Raw genomic sequence first — 12,038 nt, forward strand, 5'->3', positions numbered from 1 at the left:
TAAGTATTAAATATGTAGAGTTGATCACTGTAAAGCTAATTAATATGCTTTAATTGATATTAAAAAGTTTAAGCTATCAACTTTAATACAGACCGAACTCTGATTTTTTTAAAATCTGAAATAAAAACCATGTGAAACAAATAATTCTTTATTTTGAGGCCTTTGTTTTTGACCATCTTACTGTTTTTACACACTCCATACCGCACAGGTTTGTGATGTACAGTGTACTCTGTAAAGAGAGTGTGTGTGTGCCCTGCGATGGGTTGGCACTCCGTCCAGGGTGTATCCTGCCTTGATGCCCGATGACGCCTGAGATAGGCACAGGCTCCCCGTGACCCGAGGTAGTTCGGATAAGCGGTAGAAGATGAGTGAGTGAGTGTACTTTGTACGCTCCATTGCATATTATACAAATTTACATATTTCACATTACATGTACATTCAGAATGCATGTTAGAACCTTTTACCTGCATCCTGTGTGTTACTTGTTGTTGGTGTGTATTCTGTTTGTTGTATTCTCTTTGTGTAAGCTGTAGGAGCATCACTCCTAGAGCACAAGAATTTAGCTGCTTTTGTACACTCTGAAAGGATTTGGCACTAGAGCTATTTAGCATGAGTAGATGTATCAGTATTTTTAGCATTATTAGTATCAGTATTATGCTAAATGGCACTGTTGAAATTGCATTGTGTCAGAAGAGTGGGATTATTAGTTTCCTTTTTTAACAATGCCAGGCTATATAAAAATGACAAGAGCACATGACCCTGTCTAATCATGCTCACTGTAATGAGAAAGAGAGGTGAGAGGCTTGACAACAAAGGAGACTCGCCTCCTCATAAATGCCATGGCAACCCTATGAATATCACTGAGAGAGAGAGGGAGGGAGAGAGAAAGAGAGAACTAAAGAGAGAGAGAGAGAGAGAGAGAGAGAAACAGACACACAAACAGTTAGAGGGCAGTCAGGCAGACAGACAGAGACATAAAGAGAGACAGAAAGAGAAACAGACAGGCAAACAGTCAGAGGGGAGACAGACAGACAGACAGACAGACAGACAGACAGACAGAGGCAGAAAGAGAGACAGAGAGAGACAGACAAACAGAAAGAGAAACAGACAGGCAAACAGTCAGAGGGGAGACAGACAGACAGGCAGACAGAGGCAGAAAGAGAGACAGACAAACAAACAGAGACAGAAAGAGAGAAAGACAGAGACAGAAAGAGAGACAGACAGACAGAGAGAGAAAGAGAGAGAGAGAACTGGAGGTTTATTGCTCATTCAGCACGCACACACACACACACACACACACACACACACACACACACAAAGAACACAGACATTAAGCAAATTAGAGTGGTGTGCAGCAGGAGTTTTTCCTGTCAATGCCAGACAAAGAGCCACCATCATCACGAGCGATCCAGACACAACACACAGGGGGGCTCGCAGCCCATCACACACTTACACACACGCCACCGGGTAACTGTCTTTCCAACCGATAATTTGGTTTCTACACATTATTGTAATTTCCTTTAAACGTTGGTCTCAATCAGAGTGATTCAGGAGCTCAGAGGAGCTGAACCGCTTACCCTGATGAAATCTGAGCAGCTTTATGCTAAATGACAAAGACAGACAACGTTTGGTTTTTAAAAACAATTTAATATATCAATATATAGAGATATTTATCAACAGCTCGATTTTCATAGAAACGTAAGTGAGACCATTTTGGCATACAGGACAGATATCCCATGTAAGTACAGTGTTGCTAGGTTAACCCCAAATACCCTACACCCCACAAAGCCCAACACACAGGAGGAAGGAATAAAAAGAGAAAATAACAGTATTGAAAAATATACACAACAAGGCACCAATAAATTAAACTCATAATCCTGTCTTTCAACACATGATCTATTATATAGAATTAAATACACCAGCAATGCCTACTTCTGCAATGATTTACTGTTAAGAGACTCATTAAATTATAATAAAAAGAAAATAAAAACAAACAAACAAACAAACAAACAAAAAAAACACTTTGGCTGATTAATTTTTAGTTACAATCAAGTAGTAAAGAAATCCAGTGCTTTCACTGTACAAATAAATTCAGATATGGTCTACACTCTTCCATCTGCTTCCAGGAGACTAATATAGACATCATTTTACAGAAATGTTCAAAACATTATCAAAACTTCTGCCGTATGAAAAGGTATTTACAAATCTTGATTCGAGCCCAGTGGACAGCCCACCCACACCCTTGTCCCTTCTCCTATGTAATCATTTACACAGTGCAGAAGGCTTCTCGAAAGGTTTGTGCAACAAACGGTGTAGAAAATGTTTTTTTTTAATTTTTTTATTTGTTTTGTTTAGGAACGCGTTAAAGAAACGGTTCCCTGAGAGAAAATATCTGCTTCCTGATACTGTACATCAATAAAGAGAAAGAGATGAGTCTGGACATTTGTTCAAGTAGTACACTCATGAGGGAAATAAAAATGGAGCTCATTATATTCACAGATCACAAAAGACTAAGCGTGAGAGGAGAGGGAGCCAGCGTCCAGGAGAGTCAGCAGTGACGCTTTGTCGGAGGGATCGGTAGGGGGCGCTGTCTCTGCTCTCACAGCGCACAGCCGTGAGGAAGGTGCGGCGTAGGGTTCAGCCACAGCTTCCGTCTCGTACTTCCACTTTTGCCCAGAGTGCTTTCCACATGAGGGAAAAGATAGCCCTTACAAAAACAACCACTGGGGGATGAGTGATAAGTGAGGATGGGTTAAACATCTGATGTTAGTGGGGTGAGAGATGTGATGAGATGCGAGACAGTAAGAGGAAGGAGCAGCATGGTGCAACCCTACACTGCACTGCAGGAAGGCAGGGATTTACCTTAGAGTTAGATATGCATAGAGTAGGTACACAGAAAGAGCTGATGTCTACTGAAAGGTTGGGGATTAGACAATGTGTAAATGTCTAGGTGAAGCACACAATAAATATATCTGTCTACGTCGCGAGTCCCTTTAAAAGAACACAGATGGGCGACCTCTAACGCAACACATGATAAACCCTGTGATGTCGTAATGCGGTAAAGGCTACGTACAAAATGCTCAGAGCTCTCATCTCTAAACAGTAAAAACCACCATAAATCACTAGGTACACATAGAAAAAACACCAGCATGTCCAGACCTAATCTGGAGAAATAAGTAATAAAATTACCCTGTATTGCTTGCGTAAGATTCCTAAAAAATATTTAAAGTATATCGTTCTAATCATCGGACATACCGTCGAAAAATGTATTGGAAGTATGAGTCAGGAAGAGTGAGGAGACGTCCATGAAGACTAGATGTTAAAAAAAATCTACACCGCTTCATTGCTTTCAGTGTTAAAACCTGTGCGATGCAAACAGAAACAGTTAACATGAAGCACACCGTGTCTCTCTGGATGGTGTGTATACGACTGATCAGTGCAGCTTTTCTCTGCATCTGTAGAACTGCAGAAGTGTGTGAACGTCTGGTCTCGTACAAGGACACCGGGTCTCACAGTTAAGGCAAACATACAGCAGAAAATAAAAACATCTCTATGTTGTCTCAAAATGTCTGGAATGAATGTTTTCTTCGCTGATGAAGCTGGAGACTTGGATCTTGTTTGCGCATTAAATAATACGTATTAGCAAATCTCTCTCTTCTGATTTAATTTCAGCAACAAAGAATTTTTCCTTCCAGCTGTTCAAACCATCTAGACAAATGTTGCTTGATTTACCACAGTCCTTACTTTGCTGAATAGCCGATGTGGTCCCTCTTACCAAAATATAAGTTGAATTATATACATAATATTTTGCTACTGTTATGATTGATAAAATAAAGATGAGATTCCACCCCGACTTTAAAAAGACTAAAAAACCTGAACAAATCAGTACTAAACAACTAGCCATGAAGTTACCTCTTAGCTAATCCAATTTCCAATCGTGCTAGTTACTCCAGTTACAATCCTGCTAGCCAGCTAGCTTATTTCACTTGATTTATATTAACTACTACAGCCTCTTTTTGCTAGTCAGGTGATTTGAAAGCAACAGGTTTGATTTAGAAAGATAGATTTCAGCTTTCAGGAAGATACAGTAGCTGAATGAATAATACCATGTGATGGAAGTATCAGTAAGTAGTGTGAGAGGAGGTCTGTCCTGGTCACTAAGACAGGAGTTGGGATTAATATACTGTAACAGCACAAGCTGGGTTTAATAAAAAAAAAAAATATAAAAAAATACAAAAAAAAATTCAGTTCAACATCTCTGAGATTACTGATAATTTGCTATTTGTCAATGTTTTAGGCTTTATATCTTTTTCTAGTGTGTGAGATCCCAGGTCACTCCATTGTTTGTGAATTTTAATAGTCAGTTGGTTAGTTGGCAAAAAATCCTCTTGTAATGAAACCTTCATCATGTCCTGATCTGAACGCATTGTTTTTTTTAATATTCACACTCTTCTTGTCTTAAATCTCTGACATCAAAAAAAAAAACGTTATACAGAAATAGCTCATTATACCTTCAATTTTTGTATATACAACTCAGATCTCTGGAGTACAGGATGTCATTACGTTTGAGCCGAAGTCATACGGAAACAGGATCGTGTGTTAGAGAAATAAACGAGGGCTCGTTAATCTAGTCTGGAACTGGATATGTGCAGGAAGCCCACACTCTCAGATCAACTCAACATTTTCTACTGCCATGTCAAACAATGATCTACTAAATATTTGATAGAGCGATGTGATGTACAATTAATTTCTCAGACAGTAACAGCCAGTGGGGTTAAGAGTGTCATCTTCGGTAACAGATACTGGAAAAAAAGATGTTCAAAAAAAACAATAAATGTATTTAAAAAAAAAAGGCTTGTATTTCTGCCCAATAAAATTTTAATTCAGGATTTTCCAGGAATTGCAATATAAAAATATTGATATCTTAATAGGGGGGCACGGTGGCTTAGTGGTTAACACGTTCGCCTCACACCTCCAGGGTCGGGGTTCGATTCCCGCCTCCACCTTGTGTGTGTGGAGTTTGCATGTTCTCCCCGTGCCTCGGGGGTTTCCTCCGGGTACTCCGGTTTCCTCCCCCGGTCCAAAGACATGCATGGTAGGTTGATTGGCATCTCTGGAAAATTGTCCCTAGTGTGTGATTGCGTGAGTGGATGAGAGTGTGTGTGTGTGCCCTGCGATGGGTTGGCACTCCGTCCAGGGTGTATCCTGCCTTGATGCCCAATGACGCCTGAGATAGGCACAGGCTCCCCGTGACCCGAGGTAGTTCGGATAAGCGGTAGAAGATGAATGAATGAATGAATGATATCTTAATATGTTGATCCAATTTTTCACCCCCAGTCCCACCCACATAGGCTAATAGATAGATAGATAGATAGATTATACTGTATATATAAAATGATGTACATATTTGTAATCAATGATGGACATCTTGCTAGTATGTACAATGAAAAACAAAAAATAAAACAAAATGTTTTCCAATTTTCATTTTGGTTCAAAAAGGGAATTTATAATCGTATCTGGTTTCAAATCTGAATCCTGGTTTAACTGGTGCAATCAGATTTCATGTGTTTTTATTGGTCAGAGATCTAAGGCTATCGCAGCATGAATGAATAACAGGACAAAGTCGGGTAAGGACACATGACCTCACCTCATGTGAACATGTTTAGTCACTGGACAACAATTTAAAACCTAATCTGTTACGAATACTTCGCCCACCACCGGCCTGCACTGCTGAGTAATCAATGTTAAAGTCAACGTTTCTGCTATGAATCACAGAAGGAACAGGAAAAATAGGTCCTTACCAACAAAGGGTAAAAATCCTACACTCTCCGAAAAAGCCTTTTCTTGTCACTGTGGTGGGATCTTCAAGGATGTAGTATTTAGGCCTGTATTTTTAAAGGTACGCAGACTGTCCTTTTAACACTTTAGCCTAAAAACAATTTACACTCCATTTATCCATCTTAAATGACTAAACTCATATTTCCAATTGAAAGACACAGGAAGTGTATAGAAATATACTACAAGGTACATAAGGCGTCTACACGAACAAGGATGTATAAGTGATGGTCTGAGAACGTTGCACAAACACTAAAACAAAGGAAATGTTCTGGGTATTTTTGCTCCTCTAAGTAGAAATAAAAGCCTAAAAAAAGATAGAAGTAGAAGTAGAAGAAGCCACCTTCGTTTTATAGCCTGTTGGTTAGCCGCTAGCCAGTTCACATTATTTCTGCTTTCTCGTTAAAGCGTTAAAGGTCTTCATCTGACGAGCTTTTTACATTTTCAAGTCAAAAGTTACATTCATAATATTCATAATATGTACCATTTGCCATGTCAGCTGACGATGTCACTAACTTTAGTAGGAACTGTTTCGAAGTAGGAAGTAGAATTTTATGTGGTGAACTCAGACGAGAAGAGTGATACAGTATATAAGCACTCATGGTACATCACTGGCGTAATAAAATGAATGGACCAGAACTAAGAGTTATCTAATCCTTTTTATACAACAGCAATTTGAATTCTGAATGAAATTCCAACACTCCTCACATGTAAGACCTCTTCCCACGACCGTGCCGTTGAGGAAACCATTCCAGTGACAAGGAACACTAACTGATCTTAGAGCGTGAGCTAAAGTGTTGAGCCGAATAAAACTCAGTGACCGTGAGACTGGGAAGAGCTCAGGAGCGACAGGCTTTGGGTCGTGGAAGCCCTGTGGTTGTGGATTATGAAGACGTGTACAATTTCCTAAAATCCTAAAATCCTCATATCCTTTAAACTCTGAATCCATTATGTAAGGAAGACGTCTAAATACAGCTGACACGGTGCTAAAAGACTGACTGCACTGACACGGTGCTAAAAGACTGCAACTTTATGCCTAGTTTCCTAATTCCTTTCTTATTCTTATATAGGGGACAAGGCATCACATACTGTAGTGCATCAGAAATGTACAGTGTGTGTAGAAATTGTTTGCTTTCCAACTCAACAAAATGTGTTCATCTTTAAATGGTCTAGTGCTAACAAAGCAGATTAGTCCCAGTCACCCCTGTATCCCTGTCCACACACACACACACACACACTTTGCAAGTTTACACCAGCAATAAAAGCACTCAGTACACATAATGAAGCAGAGTTCTATAAAATTAGTGATGATTATATGGGAATGATTGCTAGTGTTTCTGCTGGAGCTGCAGTAATAAAGACTTGAGCTAGACCACATATAGGTTAGTGTTAGTCTCTAATCTGTGCAAGGAGCTGCACAGCGTCTAAAGGACAAATCTGTGTGTCACATAGCACTAACACCAAAAAGAGTGAGAGTGTGTGTGTGTGTGTGTGTGTGTGTGTTTGAGTGTCCTGTTCTCTTTGGGCCTTGCTGTGCAGTACTGCAGTCTCCCCACCAGACCAAGGGACCCAAACAAGTGGATGGATAGACACAGGGATGGAGTTAGGGAGGGGAGGAGAAAACAACCTCAGGGTAATCCGTCATCCTCCACACTGAGTGCCACGCGCTGCACAGAGCACATAAAAAACAAACAAAAAAATGGTTACATACTGCTGGAGGGAGGGAGGAAGGAAGTAAGGAAGGAAGGAAGGAAGGAAAAAAGAAAGAAAGAGAGAAAGAAAGAATAGCAAGGAAAGATAACAAAACTAAATTAATAGTTATGTAAATCAATCAAAAAAACAAACAAACAAATAAATATATAAATAAAATAAACCAATGAATTAGGTAATTATACAAAAACAAATTAACAAACAAATAAATAAGTAAATTAACTAATTACATAGATAATTCCACAAACAAACAAATAAAAATAAAAGTAGCTGGATAGAAAGAAAAATATTTTAGAAAGTAAGAGAGAGAGAGAGAGAGAGAGAGAGAGAGAGAGAGAGAGAGAGAGAGAGAGAGAGAGAGACTAAACCTTCCTCTAGCCTCAGACTGTTCGGTACAGAGCATTGTTTTCAGTCTGACATCTCGTTTATTTGCTCTGTTCTTCAGTTGTAAAATTCTGAATGTGGGTGTGAGAGAGTTTACACTGCTTAAACACAGCCCCCTTACACACACACACACACACCCGCACACACAGGGATGCTAAAGAACATTCCACGTACCACCTCAAAAAGATTGTCCCAACATTTAAAGTGCTAATTTACTCGTCCCTAACTCAGCTGTAGTGAATAAATAATGCAACTCAAGGGCACTGCATGGTTACTACTTCCTTATTACTAAACAGCAAACAAGACACATCCTGTGAGTTTCCATGGCACAAACCCTTTTAGGAACTTTCTCAGGAACCTTCTTAGGAAACATCAATGTTTTTTTTTGGAAAAAGCTGATACGTCTAGAGTTTTAAAAGTGACAGAATTCAAAACTTGAACTCTTACTAGCCATGTAACCATCACTATTCTATTCACTGAGGTTGTAGTACAAAAAAAAAGCCAAAGATCTTTATATAATTCATTATATCAAGTGACATAATTCATTATTTAGTTCTATTTAGTTCGATCCCATAACAGTTCTATTTAGTTTTCTGTTAGCTCATACTATTTTGTGGTTTCACCTGAATGAACTTGACACTATACAAAATGAATCATTACTGGAGACTGTTTTCTTTTCATTCAAACGAATCAGAGCATGTAGCTGGACCACTGCTTAAGGCTTACTGTTTAAAAAAAAATGGTAAAGTGGAATATTTGAAAGCTTTTGTTTTAAAAAAAATATGTTGCTGCATTGACGAATGTTTAATGGCAAGTGAAAAAAACCATATTTATGCAACTAAACAAAATAACAAAAAGACAAAACATTTAGGAGAGTATCGGGGGCGCTTTAGTTCCTCGGAAGGTTCCAGAAGCTCCGTGGAAACATGCTGATAATTCGACGCAAATGGAATATGATGTCTCTATGGTTTCACATGGAAACTTTGATTCACTTCCAAGAAACATGAATAAAATGTATGTGGTGGTGAATTTGGAATAGAAAATATGATGACTGAGGTGTGGTGGATGAAGTACGGGTTAAGCGTGTGTACGTTTAGTACTGCAGCATCGTCTCCTTTAACATCAGGGCATACCTCGCTCGGCCCTAATCTCATTTAACCTGCAGTGAAGCTCTTTTCTGTCTTCACTTTGTGCTGGTCAGCATGGGAGCCCCCGAGTACCAGTGTGCGGCCGGGTCAGGGATGCCGCCCGCTAACGGGAGCGCTAAGAACGGCTGCCGGACGCTTCCACTCACGGCTGGGTAGATGTGGCCGATCTGTTCGCTGTGGCCAATGTGGATCTCGTCGTCGTCTTCCTCGGTGGTCTTGCGGTACACCGGGTTGTCGAAATTCATGCTCTTGGTGTTGCGCCGCCTCCAGTTGCGCCAGACCAGGTAGCCTCCGGTGCACGCCAGCGTGAGGACCACTGTGGCAAGGATAGGAACTGCATGCGTTTAACACACAGCCGACACACGGTGAGGGCGTTAACACAGCCAGAGGACACGGGGCAGCGCTTCATAACACACACACACACACACACACACACACACACACATTCCAGAGCAACAGCAACTCAAACTTTTGGGTTTAAAATGCTGCATGGGTGAAAACACTCATTTCAACTGATTAAATTAGCAGTGTATAGAAGATAATAGTAGCACAAAAATTAACAACCAGTTACTTTAGATTTAAATTGAATGCACAGAGCATTAATTTTATTATTTAAATATAACATAAATACTGCGAAGAATTAAAGCTGTTTAAATGACTAAGTTGACTAAATTAAAAGTAAAATAACTTAAGTAAATTACCTAACTACAGTAAGTATTGGCACCCATGGCTTTGGTTGTGTTGGCCATCGAGTATGTTTAAAAAAAATTCTGTTTTGCATCAAAAAATAATTCAACATTACATATTTTTGATTAGAATTATTAACACAATTGGTGATTCAGTAATGAGGACTCGATTAGTCCAAAGCTTGTGATTATCAGGATTTAGAGCTGAAATCCTCTCACTGAAATGTCTGTTTTGTGTATTTAGATATTTTTAAAGGTCATCGTTTTTCATCTGACACACAGATCTAATGGTGGAAAGTTTTAAAGGGAAACAGATCTTGTCACTTGTTTACTGTTACTGTGTGTGAAATCGCTAATCATTATTTGTTTTACTTGAGAACCTGACAAATAGCTGTTTGTTCTATTACTCTGCCATCTAATAGACATTGCTTTTAATCCTTCAGATGTATAGATAGTAAGGTTAGAAGGTGAATATGTGAACATGCTGCTTTTGCAATGCTTCTACGTCTGAACGTTAAAAGTCATGCATCAAATGTAAACCAGCTACATTGGGATATATAGAATTATAACCAGCATATTTAATAATAATAATCATATATACATACAGCTACCCTCTGAGTTACGATAATTCGAATTCGATCTTTCGATGGACGATAACAATATGACAAAATTTTAAAAACATTTAGAATTTCACATAGCAGGCAATCGTAGCAGCAGACGTGGTACGATTTGTTGGGCTCACATCTTGTGACATGCCACGCCTCAGCGTCGCTTGCGAACGACAGAGTGCAGTTGTCGCAGTGTTAGAGCGTGCATTTTTTCTGCGTTTCTTTGCTCCATCATCGCCATCCTCATCTTCCCACGACTAGGTTAATGTAGCATTCAACAACCTAACGGTCTTCAAGTATGCAGACGTCGGACAGAATCTTTGTCAGAACAATACGATACTATATGATACTTCAGTGGATTTATGATACGTAGCTTTAACAATTTCCCCATTACTGTTAAAGTTAAAGCTATTAGATAGTATTAGCCAAATTTTCTTAAATTATTAACAAATTACAGTATACTATGCCATACTGATCAGCATTTTTTAAAGACTCTTGGATAGGCTACGTCATGGTTTGACTTGCGATGTTTTCTAGTTACGATGAAGATCATTAGAATGCATCTCCTTCATAACTCGGGGACTAGCTTTACTGTATATACATAGATATAGATATATTATACAGTATATTAGAATTGCAGCATTTGGAGCCCATACAGCAAATACCCAAAGAGTTTGAAACAAATACAGTGTATCAGAGCCAGTGGTGCCTCACAGACACACACATACACTAAGGCTTTGTGGAGCAGGAAGGAAATCAAGCCATGTCTATAATGACCTATAACGTTATGACACATTCATAAGACATTACACACATTGTTATAATTACTAATGAAAACGCATTACACTTTATTGCCATATTATTATGCGTTATTAATGTCCTGACTTTAAAACCATAAAAAAAAATAAATAAATCACAATTTCATATCAGTGACATTTATCACTTATGAAACCCAAACCCACACAGGTATATAGAGTTTAAGCACTAAATCATTTTTATAAGGTCTCTAACATTTCACATTATAGTGAACTAAATATTTCCAGATGACTTCACATGACCTGCAAACCGTCTTCGTCATTAGCGTTCGTCACGCATTATAAACAATTCAAATGCCGTTATAAATACTGCTATAAGTTGTAATGCATTTTCATAAAGAACTATAATAATGTGTTTCATGGTTTTACATGAATGCATCATAGCATATCATACATGCCATACACATGCCATATACAGTCTTAGACTGATTTATTATAAATGGATACTCGTGTGAAATATCACCAGATCATGCAAATCATACAGAAAAGCAGGAGATTCTGCTGCATGCAGAGAGAGAAGCATAGTGCTCGAGTAAGCGTGAAGGCTTACCTATAGGGATGACGACACCCAGAACTGCCACCGTGATGTTGTTCCCGAGGAGGAAGTGACCACCTGAAGCTGCAGAGAGAGAGAGAGAGAGAGAGAGAGAGAGAGAGAGAGAGATGTTTTCAGTCATCCTCATCCTAACTCCACCAGCATAGGACCAAGAGCAGACATTATTTACGAGGTGGATGATGTACTCAAACTGTCTACTTTTTTTTTTAGAAGCTTCATCCTTATCACTTCTCTTCACTTTTTAGATCAGAGCCAGCCATTTGCTTTGGCAGTGCCCCAATTTCTCTCTCTTTCTC

At 39.0% G+C, this 12,038-nt stretch overlaps 1 protein-coding gene across 4 annotated transcripts in view; it reads right to left on the minus strand.

Moving 5' to 3' along the window:
* Positions 1 to 1,626: 1,626 nt before the first annotated feature.
* lrp8 (low density lipoprotein receptor-related protein 8, apolipoprotein e receptor) overlaps positions 1,627 to 12,038 on the minus strand; it is a 208,011-nt gene continuing 197,599 nt past the window's right edge. The window contains exons 17-19 of one of the 4 annotated variants that reach the window (XM_060867521.1): positions 11,737 to 11,805; positions 9,224 to 9,393; positions 1,627 to 7,502 (exon numbers count right to left, since the gene is read on the minus strand). In XM_060867521.1, the coding sequence (XP_060723504.1) occupies positions 7,464 to 7,502; positions 9,224 to 9,393; positions 11,737 to 11,805 (278 nt within the window). In that variant the 3' untranslated portion in view covers positions 1,627 to 7,463. Of the gene's footprint in view, positions 7,503 to 8,827; positions 9,412 to 11,736; positions 11,806 to 12,038 lie in introns of those variants that run through there. The other 3 variants (XM_060867520.1, XM_060867519.1, XM_060867518.1) reach the window with 3 other exon arrangements.

This window comes from Tachysurus vachellii, chromosome 4 (genome assembly GCF_030014155.1).
Source record: "Tachysurus vachellii isolate PV-2020 chromosome 4, HZAU_Pvac_v1, whole genome shotgun sequence".
NCBI lineage: Eukaryota > Metazoa > Chordata > Actinopteri > Siluriformes > Bagridae > Tachysurus > Tachysurus vachellii.